This window comes from Anabrus simplex, chromosome X (genome assembly GCF_040414725.1).
Source record: "Anabrus simplex isolate iqAnaSimp1 chromosome X, ASM4041472v1, whole genome shotgun sequence".
NCBI classification, from domain to species: Eukaryota; Metazoa; Arthropoda; class Insecta; order Orthoptera; family Tettigoniidae; genus Anabrus; species Anabrus simplex.
Window position 1 is genome coordinate 115910426 of NC_090279.1, and position 19656 is coordinate 115930081.

At 40.8% G+C, this 19656-nt stretch overlaps 1 protein-coding gene across 1 annotated transcript in view; it reads left to right on the forward strand.

The window, feature by feature from the left end:
- The window catches only part of GluProRS (Glutamyl-prolyl-tRNA synthetase), a 399755-nt gene that overhangs the window by 272419 nt on the left and 107680 nt on the right, over positions 1-19656 (forward strand). Inside the window, exons 18-19 of the mRNA XM_068230702.1 lie at positions 8930-9113; positions 16018-16145. Of these exons, the coding sequence (XP_068086803.1) occupies positions 8930-9113; positions 16018-16145 (312 nt within the window). The remainder of the gene's footprint in view (positions 1-8929; positions 9114-16017; positions 16146-19656) is intronic.

Sequence of the window (19656 nt, forward strand, 5' to 3'; positions counted from 1 at the left end):
CTCCTTAGTGGGCTTAAATCAATAATAATGTTAATTTCCTCGATTTATTAAGACCGTCACATAATTTTCATAAGGCAACGTTTCTCGATTTTTTTTTCCTGATATTTTAATTTGCTTTTCGGGAAATTATTTCCCTTTCTTCTTTGGGTGGGGGTAAAATACACCCGTGATATTCCGTAAAAGGCGACTAAAAGAGGTACTAGAGGCTCTCAGCAGTCAGTGTGCGTTGCGACTACGGAGCCAGGCTCCTCACTTTCATCTATCCTATCCGACCCGGGCGATATTAGGTTCACGAACACTAAGGAACCGAGCCGAGTGGTCAGGTTCGATCCTGGCTAAGTCCGGTGGTGTTTGAAGGTGCTCAAATACTTCAGCCCCGTATCGGTAGATTTATTGGCACGTAAAAGAACTCCTGCGGGACTAAATTCCGACACGTCGGCGTCTTCGAAAACCGTAAAAAAGTAGTTAATGGGACATAAAGCAAATATTTTTTATTATTATTATTCACGCCCTTTATGCGCCTTCCCTTTCTTTTACTGATACCTTCATTTCTATAATTGTCGAACCTCTTTCCCCTCTGATTAGTGTTAATAGAGGATAGTTGACTAAATTGTACTTCCTCTTAAACAACAATCACCACTTCTTCGTCCTGGCCTTTTCTCAACTACCTGGAGTCAGGATATGTAAGGATATAGCCAAGTTTTATGGCCGGATGCCCTTCCCCACGCCAGATGTATTGAATGTCGATCAAGATGTGCAATAGGACTGCCGGTCTGAGTGGATCAGACGGTTGAGGTGCTGACCTTCTGACCCCACCTTTCAGTGGTATTTGAAGATGCTCAAATACGTCAGCCCTCTGTCGGTATTTTGGCACGTTGGCGTCTCCGAAAACAGTTAGGTAGTTAGTGGGACGTAAAGCAAAATATGATTATTGCATTAAGACTAACATACAGCCAACCACCAAGCTAGAGGAATTAACTGGCAATCGATGCTGGTGCCTTAAGGAGCTGGACAGTAGGTAATTATTTTATTAACTGTTTGCTCTGGAGTGGACACCGAGAAATGCATGATTGACTCAACCATTATTGATATAAGAAGGTTTATATGGAGAGTTTTCTTTTTTCCTAGTAAAATTTTCGATATCGAAAAGGACATTCTTGACTGAGGAACTTACGGAACTAAACAGGACTAGATGAGGACAGACTTCGCTGTGATTGTGGCCAACCTTCAGTAATGGTGAAGGCACTGCAATAAGACTGAGCGAGTGGCTGCGCGGTTTGGGTCACGTAGCCGACATAGTGGGTTCAAATCCCACTGTCCGCAGGCCTGAAGATGGTTTTCCATTTTCATACCAAGCAAATGCTGGAGCTGTGCCTTGATTAACGCCACCATTGCTTTCTTCCCACTTTTTTTTCAATGATCTTAACTAATTTTACATTCTTACTTTCATAACATAATGGAGCCTACAGCCAATTTTCTGCCCTCTGTTGGTATTTTCATTTCAGCAGTTGACTTAAAGAGAGTTGTTAAAATAAGATTTTCGTAGTCGTAATCTTATTGTCATCTCCTCAGCTACTCTTCCCTCCAGGATTTTTGTTAAGTCTTCATCCCGAAGTTTACTTGGATCCTGAAATATCACCATCAAAGGTTATGCGATTATGGGGAAACTGCAAAAACCGATGGTATGAAAGTCAGTAATCCCTGTGGGTGAGATACGCAGATGAAGAACACACCCACAGTATCCCCTGCCTCTTGTAAGAGGTGACTAAAAGGGGTAATAAAGGGATGATTAATTTAGAACCATGAGACTACTTGTGATAGATATCGTTATGTAAGGTACACCATGGTTCTGTGCATTGCCTGCGGTTAGTACCATTGTGTGTATCCCACAAGATTGTGGGGGCAGGCATTTGGCTATGCGGACTAATGTTCATGTGGGATGTGTTTCTATGTTCGGAATGCATCTGCATCACCTAGGCCTAGGAGTAATACCGCTATATGAAGTCTGCCACTATGTGAGGAGTACCATGGGTCTGCATTGCTGACAAGTGGTGCCCATGTTTCTGCTTTACCAGTGATTAGTACTATTATGAGTGGCTGGTGACCTGGATTTTATAACAAGCATCATCTCAAAAAAGAAGGCGTTGTGAATTGGATCCACTGATTGTTTTGGATTCAAGGTCATTTTTTCATCATCATTTGTTTCATATTTTAGTCAGAGGATACATTTTGAAGTTTTAATTATCGTGTCATTTCATTGCACCTCATACTATTAGGGATCGCCCCTTTAAACAACAGTAATAATCATCATCACGATAAAAAATTAGTTTTAGAAGGCACGATGAGGAGTGCGTAGTTTGCCTCACTGAGCCAGAAAGTGACGCTTTGACTGAGACATCTCATCACTCGGATGCACTTTGCTATGCCCCGAATATACAGTAATCACTTGGTACCACCCATACCCCAGCAGCTCTATATTATCATAGCCATGGATGAGACTGGGACTTCGGTAGAACCTACACTTTGCTCCGGCCTCTGCCGAGAGAGAGGATCCATCATGAAATAGCAAGGGGCTAGCCTTGTGCCGCACTATGTGACCATCAAACCTGTCTTTGTGTTATATAATAGGAATCAATCTACGGATTCCAACCGGTTTTCATTTAATAAATGTTATGTAAAGTGTTGAATGGTGGAACATTCCTCAATTGATTCCTATTATATAAGTCAAACGTCAACATGAAAATGAAACTTATAAATTATGAAATCTGCCATTGTTCTTTCCATTTTACTGATACTTATCCTCTTTCAGTTCTTTATTCTTGCTTCTCATTTCTCTCAAACTACTACAGTTAATTCGTCCTCCCCCAATAGCCACATTTCTTTCTTTCTTAATCTGTTTACCCTCCAGGGTTGGCTTTTCCCTCGGACTTAGTGAAGGATCCCACCTCTACCGCCTCGAGGGCAGTGTCCTGGAGCGTGAGACATTGGGTCTGGGATACAACTGGGGAGGTTGGCCATTACCTCGTACAGGTGGTCTCACCTGCTATGCTGAACAGGGGCCTTGTGGGGGGTGGGAAGATTCGAAGGGATAGACAAGGAAGAGGGAAGAAAGCAGCCGTGGCCTTAAGGTAGGTACCATCTATCTGGAGGAGAATTGGGACACCATGGAAAACCACTTCAAGGATGGCTGAAGAGGGAATCGAACCCCCCTGTACTCAGTTGACCTCCCGAGGCTGAGTGGACCCCGTTCCAGCCCTTGTACCACTTTCCAAATTTCATGGCAGAGCCGGGAATTAAACCCGGGCCTCGGGGGATGGCAGCTAATCGCACTAACCACGACACCACAGAGGCGGACAACCACATTTCTACTGCTTCTAAAATGTGGGTTTTTTTAAATGTCTAGTTTTCACTCCCGTACACATTTTCTGTGTTTCTACACTAATGAGCATGTTGGTCAACAGATCATTTTGGTAATTATTATGTATAGATGAATATTGTTACTTGGTTAGTAAAATAACTAACGATGGCAGAAGTAAGGACATTAAATACAGACTAGCACAAGCAAGGAAGACCTTTCTTAAGAAAATACATTTGCTCACCTCAAACATTGGTATAGGAATTAGAAACATGGACGGTAACTAGCTGAGAAAGAAAGAGAATAGAAGCTTTTGAAATGTGGTGTTAGAAGAATGCTGGAGGTGAGATGGATAGATCAAATCGTGAATGAAGAGATACTGAATCGAATTGGTGAGAGGAGACTGATTTTTCAAATTTGGTGTTAAGAGAAAGAATGATAGGACACATCTTAAAACATCCAGAACTTGTTCATTTAGTTCTTGAGGGAAGTGTAGGCGCTAAGAACTGTTGGGGTAGACCATGGTATGAATATGACAAGCAGATTAAAATGGATGTAGGATGAAGTAGTTACCCAGTAGAAATCAAATGTTAGCACATGATAGGGTGGCATGCAAAGCTGCATCAAACTAGTCTATGGACTGATAACTCAAACAACAACAACAGCGTTATTTTAATTTATTTAGTGTAAGGGTCTTAGTGCTGGAAATGTTGGAGGACATGTACGGTTCACCTGGTGCAGGTCTATTTGATGCCCATGGGCGACCTGCAAGTCTGGATGTGGGAAGATGATAATGAGGTAGGGAGAGTGTTGGCACCCAGCCTACTCCTTTCGCATAACACCAAGGCTTAATGTCTCCATCTAATGGACGAATCAGTATCAACAGCGTCATGTGTCCTTACTCCATATAAGCACTACGGAGAGGTTTGGAATTGAATCCAGGCTTTGGCATGCAATTTAGCGACCAGAAATTGTATACCACCACCTCTGCCAGCCAACATTCCAACGGTGAAGAATTTGCATAAGACCAGTTTCATGTTTTTTGCCCATATTGAACTTACTAATATCAGTTACAATTTCTTGTTATTATATCCACCTATTCAATACATGAAATGTTTCATACTTTGATAAATAACACAAGCAGTGTTGGAAAAATCAGGAATTTTCATGCCAAATCACATAATTTAATTGGCACATTACTGTGATTGTCTAGTCTATTATAAAGACCCATTTTTAATTGTTACTTCTTCACGTTTACTTTTTATATAAGGACATTTTATTGTATAATAACATTTTAATTGAACAAATAATTATAAATAAGGTGAAGAATTTTTTCAACAAAACAGACCCAAACCGGCTAACCTTGGTGCCAGACCATATTGACTTGATACCTTAACCATCATGGCCACCAGGCAACTGTAATTGTATGTGTGCCGAGTCCTCGGTCCAAAGGAGAGTCGGATCCTCAACATATGTATAGTCAGCTGTTATAGTTGGCCTAGACATCGCTGAAGAGGCATATTATTGAAAAGAGAAGTGCTGTAGTTTCCCGTTGCTTTCCTCACTGAGCCAGAAGTTGCTATCACATATCAGTCTGTCAAGCCCGCTGAAATGCACACAGCAACAGACCATACGAGTTACATCTTCAAAACCATTCTCATTCTGAATAAACAGTGATGTTACTACCACTGCTAATACCTCATTCACTTTCATATTGTCGAAGTCAAGGATGAGGCTGCGCTAGCAACATCTGGCCCACGAGCTCACAAAGAATTTTACATTTCCAAATACTTAAACATTTTAAAGTGGGATAATATTTTATGAAGCGTGAAGGTTATGTGAAATTAATATTTTAACGTCTAGGAAGGTGTGTTGGAACATTCTTCTGTTTTTATGGTTCCGTACTCAATAACGGCCAGTTTAGAGGTGAAGAGCTGAGAGAAAGCTCCTATATCTTTGCATTCGCACTTGTTTCGTACATTTCCCATGCTTTTAAAAATTAAAAGAAATGAAATCTCCATTCCCACACAAATTTGCAGGGGATATTTTTTCCTGAGCTCAAACAACAGTTCCAGCACCATTTATAAGATTTTGGTGCAAGTGCAGAGGACATTTCCATATTTCCAAGTCCATTTCACTGCACAGTTGAGGAATATCTCTATAACCTTCAATGTGATAAAGTGCTAAAATGAAAGTTCCAAGAGAAGAATTCTAGAAGTGCCTTCCAAGAGATTATATCTGTACCGTCTGCTGTGAAAAGACATTTTCAAACATGAAATATGTAAAATCTCAGTACAGTTCAGCATTAACAAATGAACATTTGCAGTCAGTTTTGATGATCGGGGATATTTCCCTGTTTGGTGAAATATTATCTCAAAAAAATTCATTTATCTCATTAGTAAAGCTGGGTTTTTTTTTCTTTCAGACAATATATACTTAGTATTTGTATTACATTATATTTTTATCAGTAAATTTGTGGACACTTCTCTTTCTTGTAAGTAAGCACCTAAAAAATCCTCAAGTTTGTCTCTTGGCCTGCTGAGTGTAAAAATATTTAATATTTGGCCCTTCATGGAAAATGTTTGCCGGCCCCTGTTCTACCCATACCAGAAGACATAGTGAGTGTGCTCTGTGAACACTCGTTTTTGCTATTTACGTTGTGCCAATACAAACAGATCTTACCTGTCAGCGACAGGTACATTAGGCAATGATGATGACGGGATGGGACCTGGAATAAATTGAATGTGACCTTAATTAAGGTACAGCCGTGGCATTGGCCTGGTGTGGAAATACAGTTACCTTCTTCAGGATAATCTCTCACAGCTACGTGACCTGAACCGCATCACTCTACGTGACCTGAACCGCATCACTCTGTTTAGGTTTTCTTGGACATTACTGTTCAAGTAATGTTTTTGCAAGGTTGCTACGCTGGTGTACTTTCGCGATGATACTTAATGTAATACCAATATAAATGGTCCGTTATTGGACATTATAAATTTTCCAGCTAACTCATTCCTGGTTGCCAGCGTTTCTCCCCCGTGTGCACTATGAGAGACTTTGACTCATTATCAAAAATTGATGCCTGCTTGGCCATCAGATGATATAGATGTTGATTCCCATACGGAATCTGAAATATTTGTTCCGAATGAGTAAATTTATAATACCAATATAAATGGTCCGTTATTGGACATTATAAATTTTCCAGCTAACTCATTCTTGTTGCCAGCGTTTCGCCCCCGTGTGCTAGGCTGGGCTCATCAGTTGGTACCTAGCACATCTACCAAGACGCTGGATATTGCATACCGTGGAGGCCACTGCATAGGCTAATTGTAGCCACTGGCATTTCCAATGCACTATGAGACTTTGTCTCATTATCAAAAATTGATGCCTGCTTGGCCATCAGATGATATAGATGTTGATTCCCATACAGAATCTGAAATATTTGTTCCGAATGAGTACTACCAGTGGCTACAATTAGCCTGTGCAGTGGCCTCCACGGTGTGCACTGGCCAGCGTCTTGGTAGGTGTGCTAGGTACCAACTGATGAGCCCAGCCTAGCACACGGGGGCGAAACGCTGGCAACAAGGAATGAGTTAGCTGGAAAATTTATAATGTCCAATAACGGACCATTTATATTGGTATTATAAATTTACTCATTCGGAACAAATATTTCAGATTCCGTATGGGAATCAACATCGATACTTTATGTATACGCTTGATTGGTCTTGTGGTTAACTCAGAGTCCAGATGAAGCCATACTATACTCCAGCACTTACTATGAGTGCGAGACATGGAATACTTACAGAAGATACTTTAAATGACTGGGAAAATATCATCAGCATTGTTATTTTCCTTAACGTGGTAATGGCAGTCATTTTTCTTTCTTCCTCCTGATGTTTTTATTGGGGTTGGTACTTGTTGTGGTTTCACTGGCTCGCTCTTGTTAAGGGAAGTGTGCTTGCTACTGCCGGGATAGCATGGCTGCTGCTAACCCATCAACTGTGGGTACATTAGCTAGTAGCAGTAGTACAGTACGGTCTTGGTAATTCAAGGTGGACGGGATCTGGACTACTGTCATGAAAAAACTATAGGCACCCAAGTTTATACGTTAATAAAAAGTTTATCTTTTGTCCCACATAGAAACAAGCTACACCAAAATTTAGCTTATTTTATTCTACGTTAAATTATGTGGATTATAAATTTTTATCTTACCCAGTTAAAATTTTTACGCAGGTTGAACTAAAAAAACATGCTTGTAATTCTTCATTTTGCAACAGAGCGCTCACTTTGAAAATTCATGACTAAAATTAGCGATCTGATCGTTACCAAACTTAAATGCATCTTAAAGCAACTTAATGTTGATCGGTATACCAAGTTTTTATTTCATATGGTATTTGTGAAAAAGCTTGTTGTCAATTTTGTGGAGCAACATTTTCTCATTACTGGGTGATCATAGTCATGTCTCGGAAGTCTACACTTTTTTCCACGACAGTACCTCGAACTATAGAAAAACTTGGACTTGATAAATCACATGAAAAAAGCCTGTGAAGATAAAAAAAATTGTGTATGTTAAACATTACAGCACAGTAACATAGTTACATAAACAAAAATATGCATATTGCCTTACACTAAAAGAAATTGCCGTCTTTTAAAAATTACAAAAACTACTTAAGCTAAACATTGTATTCAGTAGTGATGAAAACACACATTTCACTATTTATTTTAAATTGCCAAGTGTCTTCTGTTTTAACAAACTGCGCAGTTTCCAAGCAGCAATGTCACGCCACCGTCTAAACAGCAGGTTGTCTGTCGGGGTCACCTTGGGCCGTTCAACATAACGCACAGCTGCCTCTAGATGATATAGATTTTGATTCCCATAGGGAGCCTGAAATATTTGTCTTGAATGAGCAAATTCAAAATTCCAATATAACTGGTCCGCTATTGAAAAGTATACATTTTCCACCTAACTTGTTCTTGGTCACCAGCATTTCACCTCAGTGTGCCAGTTCGACCCCATCATTTTGGAACCTAGCACTGCCTCCAAGTTTCCTATCCATTGCCTCCGCTAAGTGCATTAACCATGCGTCTTGGCGGATGTGCTGCTTGACAACTGATAGGCACAATTGGCACACGCTGGCAACCAAAAATGAGTTTCCTGGAAAATTCATAATTTTTGATAACAGACCATTTATATTGGAATTCCTCTAGTACAAGAGGCAGGGGTAGGGGAAAATGCCAGACTGCATAAAAAGGTCAGACTCCCACGTGTTGTGTTCAGCTTTCAAATCGTAAAGGGCCGATGATCTCGATGTTAGGCCCCTTTAAACAACAAGCATCATCATCATCAACTCGTATAAGGCATTTGCACACTAAAAACTGATATTTATTATTGTTATTAACATTATTCAGCTCGGATTAATGCAAATATCGAAATATTGAGACTTGAAATACCAAGACTCTACTGCAGTAGTAGTAAAGAAATGCCATCTGGTGTGACAGTGTTCTTGTTGTTTTGTGACTGAAGATATCAAGTAGAGGAGGCCACACATCTCAGAGCATTCGTCTGTTTTACAGGAGGCGCCAACTGCACCAGCCATGTCTCGTAACGAGCTCCTCGCCAAGATCGCCGAACAAGGCGACAAGATACGAGCCATGAAAGCCAACAAGGCTCCCAAGAATGATGTCGATATCGAGGTGAAAACGCTTCTTAGTCTGAAGGCTGAGTTTAAAACCGTAACCGGTGAAGCATGGAAGCCAGGTGAGTTAATTGAAGACCACAAGGTGAGTTGGAGGTAGTTAAAGGGTTTTGAAATGTGTGAGTACTGTGGAAGGAGTCTTGTCTTGGTAGAATTTTTCGTAACATTTGTAGCCAAAATCTACACATTGGGGCTGCCCACTCGGTGGCTCGTCACCCCTAGTTCGAGACTGTTAATCGATTTTTTATGTCCGACATCCTTTAGTTCGTGTCTCGATTGCCTTCTGCAGTGCCGCTTATAACACCAGCACGTGCACGATATGAATTTTACTTACATCCCTGCTGCATCTCACAAGTAAAATTGGTGTCCTCCTTTTGAATTGTACAACTCCGTCTGTAACACAGGGAACATCCCTCCAGTTTTATCAGCCAGCCAGAGAACTAAAGGAAGTAGTGATTACAGGCTGATAAGTCTAATGACTCACGCTGTGAAAGGGTTTTTAAGAACTCAGTTATGTGAAATACGGTTTGGGTTTGGAAACTGTCTTGGTATGTACTTGCGACGCCCTGGTGTCTATTTTTAGTCTCAACAACAGACTGTCTTTGCTTGCTTCATTGATCGTGAAAAAGCTTTTGACGTTACACACGAGATCCTTCTACATCAGCTCACACATTATAAGCTTGACAGTGAACATTATCAAAACTTTTGCTGTTGTAATGGAGGTTCTTCTTCTTGTCGCGATCTGGTGCTTGTTCTCAGCAACTTGGAAAAGAATGGGGTTACTGAGCCCATACCATTCTCGTAGGTTCCTTGTAAGATAAGCTGAAGGAGTCTATATTTATCATTTTGAAGTTTCTTCACTTTCATGTTGTCCATGAGCTCTAGCTCTTCGTTCAGGTGTTGGAGAACTTCAGTGTTACATATACCGTCAACCCATGATATTCTGAGCACCGTCTGTAGCACTACATCTCAAAGGTTTTTGGTGGTGTTCTCTGTCCAAGTCTCGGCATCATAAAATAATATATAAGTAATAATAATAACAACGTAAACGTTTCCACCTTTTCAATACTACAATATATTCACAAAATTATAAATTACACGGTACTAGTTTCGACCCATCTAGGGGTCATCATCAGCCGTATTGGAGCAAAGATTATTTGTGGTGAAATCCTAAGAAAATTAAGCACATGTAATTAAGCCATGTATACAAAGATTTTATATTTTATGATATTCTAATAGAGTAAATTTTTAAGTTTGTCAAAAATGTTCTAATAGTTCTTAAGTCATTATTTACGTGAATAACAATTATTCGAGATTCAGATTTGGCTGATGATGCTCTATAAGGGAGCGAAACATGTCCCATATATAACTTTTTAACTAATGAAGTTATTTTAAATGTGACAACATTATAATGTATTGAACAGGTGGATTCATAATAAAACTTTATTATTGTATATCAACAGATTTCAGTACGGATTAAAACATGAGATTAGTCACTTGCAATTGATCCAGTGATGTGCCAGCTACTGTCAAGGTTACAGGTTGAATGACATGTTTGCTTATGACCATTACTTTGGTCTTTCAAAACTAATTCAGTTCAACATAAGTCGAGAAAATAGCTGAAGAAAGAACATTTAACTGATTCAGATTATACCCGAAAAAGATACCTTTAATAAAAAACAGAATTCTGTTAATGGTCATCCTCATCCTCCTGCCAGGTCGGAGGTTTACGGCACTTCTCCATCCTCTTCAATCAGTCCAAGCTTCTTCTTGCACTCCTCTTTATTAAATCAATCCACCTTATTGTACGTCTCCCTCTCACTCTCTTTCCCTCCTCCATCCCCTGTACATGTCCAAACCATCTGTGTTTACTTCTCTCAGTTCTCTTATTTATGTTTTCCTTTCCAACATCCTTTCTCACATCTTCTTTTCTCAGTCTGTCTTTCTTACCATACTTAAGGTATTTCATTTCGCTGGCTTGAATTCTACTCTCCTCCCTACTTGGCGGTCTCACAAGGTACCTGGCATGCTAAACCTCTCGTAACTTGTTTTCACATTTTCAAAATCGCTTTTTTTCAAAAACAAATTGAGAGTTGATCACTACTACTTGTCCAGTGTGTTTTTGTGATGTAGTACTACAACCTACAAAGTTTGAACAGAATCAGTGACCTCCTCCTTGTTAGCCACATTGCTCAGTATTGTACATCACCCCTTTACACTTCCGTAGTCCAGACAAGGTTTCTTACAGCCTCTTGCTAATCTCCAAGTCCAGCCTTCATTACCTAGGTATTTCAAACTGTAAAGAATTTCAAGGCTTTGACCACCAATTTTGACCATGCCTTTCCCTTGTTTTTCTCCTCTTGATATCATCATGGCCTTGCTTTTCTCTATACTGATTTTCATACCATACTTTTCAGTTTTCTCTTTCAGTGCTGTTTGTTCCCCAGACCACAATATTGTCTGCAAATACTAATAACTTCATCTCCCTATTTCCATACGCTTCCTTTGTCTCCTTTGCAGTTTCATCCACAACCATTAGAAAGAAAGGAGGTGAGAGCATACTACTCTCTCTTAGTTCGTTTTCATTTCTAAACCATTCCATCTTTCCAACCGGAGCCTGTACGCTGCTGACACACTTGTACATTGCTTGTACCATTTCTACAATTTGTGTACCCATTCTCTTTTTGACCATGGTTTCCCAAACCTTCTCCCTGGGAGCACTATCGTATGCCTTTGTTAGATCTATGAATGTCATGACAACATCTTTTCCAAATTCTGAACTCTTTTCCATTAATTGTCTCATGCTGAAGATTGGGTCCACTGTAAGATCTTCCACTTCTTAAGCCATACTGTTCCTCTTGCAACTCTCCTTCTACTTTTCTGCTATCTAATATAATATCCAGTACTTTTGCCGCTTATGAAAAGAGTCCATTTCCTGTGTGGTCATCGGTTAATGGTATACGTGGAGGGAGATTACAGCCGGTGCATGTTTTGCAAGTGAAATGCTTCAAATAGGATAACAGTGTGATAGCTTCACGCTGGCCATCCCTAGCCTCTAACGAGTGTTTCATGCCAATAACTGCCTCCTTTTGTTTTTACTTCATATATCACAGTTGTAAAACCGTAATCTGTTTTGTGAAATTTTGCATTTAATATTAGCACAGCATGTAAACATTTTTAGTCAGATGACAGATTATTACATTATTTATTGTCTATGCCAGAGGTTGATTATGGCCCTTCTGCATGCAGTCTAAATGAATCACGAGTTAGACGATGCTGAAAATTGAGAGAGATTACAAGCAGAACAGCAGGAGCAAGCTTCAGTCAAATTCCACAACAAGTTCCTGCTACTAAGCATAGAGTCAGATACAGAAAGTATTAATAAAATGAGGAATTCTAGATTGTGGCTCTTCAGATTTTTATAACTTGATACACTAGTGGCCTCGCTAGACATTATACTACAACTTATTAGATTTCTCACCTTAGAAAAGTAAGTGAAATTCTAGGTACACAAGTAATACTGGTTCTTGGAGAAGGAGAGAGAGAGAGAGAGAGAGAGAGGCCACTTTCCTGTTGGGGTAGGTCATGTTTGTGAATTCTTGACTGTTGAAGGAAATTATAGAACATACATGACATTTAGTTTTGTCATTTATCATTTATGAATAAATAATATTTACTGAAATATCTTTCAACAATTATGCTGTTGGTAGACATTGCGGAGCTGCTTGGGCATATTCTACATTAATTTGAAGGGTACATAAATGTCTTGGTACATTTCCAGAAGAAAAATAAGAAACAAAATGAAGAAAAAAACACAATTTATTTGGATTGATGCTTTCACGGCCCGTAATTGTAGACATAATAAGTTTTTGTGCCTTTGCCCTGTCAGAAAACAAGGTGAAATTCTTCTTTACCTTTTGCAGAGAACTTTACTCTGTATCTTCAGAAGAAACTCTCGACTGTTCATGACCAAGACTTCTCAAATAATGAAGGTTACATACCTGCCAACTTTCCCAGTTTAGGCTGGAGACTCCTGATTTTAGACAGCTTTTCCTGCCACCCAAATATTCTATTATTTCTCCCGATTTTAGCTTATTTTTTTGGTGAACTTAAAACATTTGTTTTACCGAGCTCGATAGCTGCAGTCGCTTAATTGCGGCCAGTATCCAGTATTCGGGAGATCGTGGGTTCGAACCCCACTGTCGGCAGCCCTGAAGAAAGATGGTTTTCCGTGGTTTCCCATTTTCACACCAGGCAAATGCTGGGGCTGTACCTTAATTAAGGCCACGGCCGCTTCCTTCCCACTCCTAGCCCTTCCCTGTCCCATCGTCGCCATAAGACCTATCTGTGTCGGTGCGACGTAAATAACAAAAAAAAAAAAAAAAAAAAAAAATTGTTTTCAAATCCCGCCATTACAACTTAGTACGCCAGTGGCTGGTAGAGACCTTCACTCATTGGCCACCTTCAAATGAAATATCGATGTTTATTAATACAAGAAATGCGTACAATGTGTAATGTTTACTGAAACCTGTATATCACGACATGCGTATCGATTGTCAACCTCTCATTCTCACATGCTATGTTCATGTTTGTTCACATCAGTCTAGTTGATTCCAGAGTCTAGTCGCTAGATTTGGAGTTTTTTGTAGTAATTTAGTGACAGAATTTCAAAAATAGAGACTAGTGACTTTTCTAGAGATTTTAGGAGCGACTGGCGACTTGACCATTGTCGATGTTCCCTTGTCAGAACGAATTAACCTCTTCATTCTGGAGTGAGGGCTACTGCCTGCTCTCCGTTATCTCGCTCGTGTTTGTTCACCTTGTTAAGACTCGACAGGTTGACTACTTATTGCAACGGAGATATCGGAGCGCAGGCAGCAGCCATCCGTCCCCGAGGACACGCCGGAGTGAAGAGGTTAATCCGTTGACTACTTTTAAAATGGAATACATTTCAGTGAAATACACTGACTGAGCAAATGTCATGGGATAGCGGAGCACTGATGCGCAGGTGTGTTGTCTGCGCACCACACCCCCGCTGTGCCAGCATCAGTTGTATAGGAGACCTTGTGAGCAGTGGCTGTGCATGTGACAGGTGTAACATGGAACGTCGTCATGAGCTGACACCGTTCGAACAGGGTATGGTGGTCGGTGCCCAACGGACGGGAAGTGCGATTTCAGAAGTGGTGCAGGAATTCGGCTTCACAAGATCAACCATGTCCAGGGTGTATCGTGAATGGTTGAATGCGGGTGTCACCATCCACAACAGACGAACAACCGGCCGTCCTGCTACCCTCGATGACCGTGACCGGCGACATTTGAGATGAATTGTCAATAGTGACAGGCGGGCAACCGTGCAACAAATCACGGCTCAATTCAACACAAGTCGTGCTAGACACGTCTCCCAGTGGACAATCCATAGGAACATGGGTTCTATGGGGTATGGGAGCCGGCGCTGCACACGGGTGCCACTGTTAACCGAACATCATCGGACAAAACGACGTGCATTTGTCGCCAGTCACCAGGGATGGACACTGGAACAATGGCATAACGTGATATGGTCGGACGAATCACGATTTCAATTGCACCCTGCCGATGGGAGGCACCGTGTATTGCACAGACCACATGAAGCGATGGATCCCGCCTGGTTCGAAAGTGTGGTCCAGGGCGCTGGTGTCTCTGTTATGGTCTGGGTGCATTTTCCTGCTATGGAATGGGCCCCCTAGTTGTTCTGGAAGATACTTTGAATGGTACACGGTATGTTGAGCTGCTCGGAGACCATCTCCACCCATTTTTGGTCTTCCAGCGCCCAGACGGTTCTGCGGTGTTTCAAGATGATAACGCGCCGCCACATCGCTCCCACGTCGCCCGGGAATGATTCCAGCAACATGCAGCAGGGGTCCAACGACTGCCATAGCCACCTAGGAGCCCCGATATGAACCCTATCGAGCATATCTGGGATGTCGTGGAACGCATGCTCTGTGCCATGGATTCTGCACCCACGAACAGACCAGCATTGGCGGCTGCTCTGCAAACGATTTGGTGTCAGCTGCGTCCAGAGGACTACCAGGGACTTGTCGACTCACTTCGACGGTGTCTCACTGCAGTTCACAGGGCCAGAGGAGGCCCCACACGCTATTGGGTGACTATCCCATGACATTTGCTAAGTCAGTGTGTATTGGCACTTGCATTAGTCATTTTCATCTATGTTAAGCTTCTCATCCTTCTCTTAGATCCGTAGCTTTGGACGCAGCGTTGGCATCTTTCCAGTCTTCATTTTGTTTAAAGTCATCACCCGATATGAGAATAAGATCTTCTCACATCATGAAATACAGTACCACAATGTGTTGAAGCAACCTATAGCAGTGCTAATACATTGGCAGTGAACAGCAATTATTACGCAGCAAACGACGAGTGCGAATGTCACTCGAACCCTTTTCTTACAACTGATTGCCCCGGACATGTGGCGACACTATGAGAGACTATTATAAATAGGAAAGGAATTCCACCTTCCACGGATATGAAGATTATAGATTACGATAAGTATAGACTCGCGCAAGACACCCGCTGGATATCACGAAGGTTGAACTTCTTGAGCAGTTTAGCGTAGCGAAGCACAGAAAAACTGAACAACACTCGACTGCTACCGCAGTTCACCGGAGCGAAAATGTTAAAATGTTGTTTGCAAGTCGTTAAAAATGAGAATACAAAAATTAACATTTCAAGTAATATTGCTTTTACAAATAATAGTGGTCTCCCGTCGCTGTCACTTGTCGTTTCTTAAAGTATTTCATAGAACTTCTCCCTTGGTAACTTATTCCATTCCCTAGTTCTTCTTCCTCTAAATAAATATTTACCCCAGTTTGTCCTCTTGAATTCCAGCTTTATCCTCTTATTATGATCTTTCCACTCAAGCTTGTTCGTCTACTACTGTTATTCCTAGTAACAAATTATTCTTGCTGCCGGCAGAAATGGCCCCCCAGCCAGCTGAAAGTAAACCGCCGGTGGAAAGCAGCGGGGATGCGCAGGCTGTCACCACCAAGATAACTCAGCAAGGAGACAAAGTGCGGGAGCTTAAAGCCGCCAAAGCTGACAAGGTGAGTTGCAAGAATGTCAGAGTGAAAGAAAGTTATTTATATTCCTGTTAATATCCTAATAAGAAACATATTGTTCTATCTGTTACGGAGTTATCCGTGGAAGGCAGAGGTGAAAGTAGGTGCAGGCTGAAAAGGGTCTAAGTACAAAGCCGAAAGATGAATTAAAATTTCAATGAAGGTTATATTTTCAGAACATAACAATTTTCATATAGACTTTCAAAAATTCCACAAGTAGCAAATCAACAACAAGCCAAAATCAGGTACAACGAATCACAAGTTTTAGGAGATTATTACAAGAACTGGGCTTAGAGCCCCAAGTTTATAATTCCTGAGCCCTCAGCTCACAACCACAAATTACCAAACGGGCAGAAAACCCCTCATTACATGGAGCACTTGCTCCCACCTAGTAATGTCAAGCCTCCTAAAGGCACCTTTCAAGACACCAAAAAGAGCTGACCCGCTCTCAATCTTTCAAGCCTATTAAAGGCAATGCAATGCTTTACAATTACTTGCCATCAAGGCGCAATTTACAAGAACTAAACGGGGGTATCTCGTACCCAGCCTACAGGGCTTTAAAGGAAAAATAATAGGTTAATTAAATGGCCCAGAATACCAATATGAATGGAGGCGTTGCTTGCGCTCCTACAAGAAACCTTATAAAACCTAAGGGGCACTAGGCCGATGACACAGGGGCTATTCCCAAACTAGGGAGGTGACTCGTATAAGAAAATTTTAATACATTAAGAGTAGAAAATTGGTTATGAAAACGTAGTCACCTCAACTCAAAATGAAGGGGAGTTCGAGAGAGTAAAGCACTCTCTATCCCCGATTAACAGTTAAAGTAATAAGAAACCTTTACATCAGCCGGCACTAAGTTACATTTTTAGAAAGGTAGGTTACATTAAAAGGGTTTGAGACCTTCCCCGAGGGCTAAACTGCTGAGCTAGCAAGAAATAAAGATTTTAAAAATCCATTACCTTGTAGAAGAGCTGCTGGCGGATGAAAGAGGCGCTTCCCGCCTCCTGCTATACTTCCATACACTAAGCTAGATGTTGTGCGAGTGGCCGAGAGACAAGAAAATCAGCAGTTTTTATACTCTCGGGGAAGGTTCGAGACCTTTCATGAATAATTAACACACCCACATGCGTTTATTGGCTAATTAAAATTTACACATCAAAAATTGGGGAAGAAGGACACAATTGGCTGAAAATTAATGACATAATTTATTGATTGGCTAACTTCAAAACTGGCGGAAAGAAAAGATTTATATTGCCAACCTACAAATGAAAGAACGAAATTTAGTTATAGGAAAACTTATGAGTATAAAATATCTTCAAGAAAAGTTCCGTCACTTCGCACCAGGGTGCATGATCATAGTTTTTGGTAGAGACATCTGTGAGAGAATGTCCACACTTCTTGATAATTAGTAAACAAAAACAATTCGAAATTAACACAGTGACATCTTCTGACAAATGGTTGAATTAATTCAGTTTTAAAGTTCAGAGTTTTAGCTGTAGAGGAGTACTTTAAGGCAGAAAATTCAAATGTGCGGCGTATAGGTGTACCAACCGGTACACTGTCATTTATTAATTTTGTTATTTCCAAATGTTTAATGCTGTAGATTGTGAATTTTTAGAGTTATTTATCAGATGATGTTAATGTTTACGTTTAATTTTTTATATTTTATTTTTATTCTTGTGGCAATCCAGAATGTCTGGAAAGTCATTGCGTATAGATGACAAGTTAGTGCTCTCCCTGTGTTTCTTTAACTCCTTGAGTTATATGTCTGTTAAGTGTTCAGCATGGAGGCTGGTTCTTGTTTGCTTCATATGTACTGTGTTTCTGTGAGCAAGTTGGCTGTGCAGCTGTGAGGTTGCATTTGGGACATGGCGCGTTCGAATCCCACCATTGGCAGCCCTGAAGATGGTTTTCAGTGGTTTCCCCATTTTCACACCATGTAGATACCGGGGCAGTACCTTTTTAAGGCCACGGCCTCTACATCCCATCCTTGTGTCGCTGAAAACCTCTGATGTGTTAGCACGACGTTAAACCAGTAGCGAGAAGAAAACCCTGTGTTTTTGCTATTGTATATTCATCTAGTTCTTCAGCAGTTACTGTACACTGCCGGGAAAAAGTTTCCAGACAAGCTTTGAACTCTTAAAAAATGGACTGAGATTAAAAGAAAACAACATACCTCTGCAAGGAATTGGCAAATATATATTCAAAAACTAATATTTTTCAATAAAACTAAGCGTTTATATTACATCTGAGCAAGAAATAGACAGTATGTACACATTTACTCCCACAGATCACCAGAACACATCGAACCCTTTTCTCATCAAAGAAACCCCGCTTTGCTGCAAGTACACTTTTAACTATTCTCGGCATTCTCAGAACAGGTTTTTGTAACACTGACGCAGGTACACTTTGCCAGGCATTCTGAGATGTCCCATAGACTTTCCGATGAAGAAGGAAACTCTTTTCAGACTTGCCAATCCAACTCCTCCCACAGCAGCTCAATTGGTTTTAAGTCCGAGCATTGTGAGGGCGGGGGCATTCCATTGAAAACGCTTCCCCAGAGTTGTTTTGTTTGTTTTGCAGATAATTAATGCAATAGCAGGACGTGTGTCTGGGATCGTTGTTTTGTTGTAGGACAAACCCACGTTGGCGTCCAGATAGGAAAAACGTAACGAGACAGGATGGAATGGTAGCCATTTTTGTCCAGTGTTCCTTAAATTTGGTGCAGTCTACCAAATCCAGTGAATGTGAAATAACCACAAACCATCGTAGAGCCCCCCCATGTTTCACTGTACGTGTTATACAGTAAGATGCTGAACATCGAATATAAACTCTTAGCAATCTTACTGACTAAAGATATATGGTTTTTGGAAGAATGTTTAAATTGCAATATAATAGCTAAGTTTTTAAAGAATATAAACTCGTCGCCATTGCCCGAAAACCTTCAAAGCTGGTTCGTGGGGGAACATATGTTTTATCCGCCAGCGTACATCGTCAGCAAAAGCAAGTTCCTACCTTGATGCCAATGTTTTGAGTTTCTGACTTGCTGCAGTGCTATGTTAAATAACAATGAGCACCTTACACATGTGTTTACTGAAAATCCTTACGAGAATTCTCCATTTCGTTTTACTTTACATTTCGACTCTTTACACTCGTACCAGCTGCTCGTATGCCCGGTTACATCAACATGGGTTAAACCTTAATCCGTGTTACACAGTTTTAACTCTAAATTTGACTATTCATTCTGTTTCATCGAGGAGAGTTAGTTTTAACTCTAGGTTAAGGTCTTAGTTAACACCTCTTGTTCTTTTCTGACAGGGCCACTGTAAGTTGTGTGTGGTTGTTAACTCAATTTTACCAGCAAGTAAGGCAACTGCTGTGGGATAAACAAGCACTATTGAAAGCTAAGATGACATTATACACCCATCCTCACGTAAAGCTTGCTATGTTAACGAGACAAGACAACTCAGAACTCCAAGCTGCAGAAATGAAA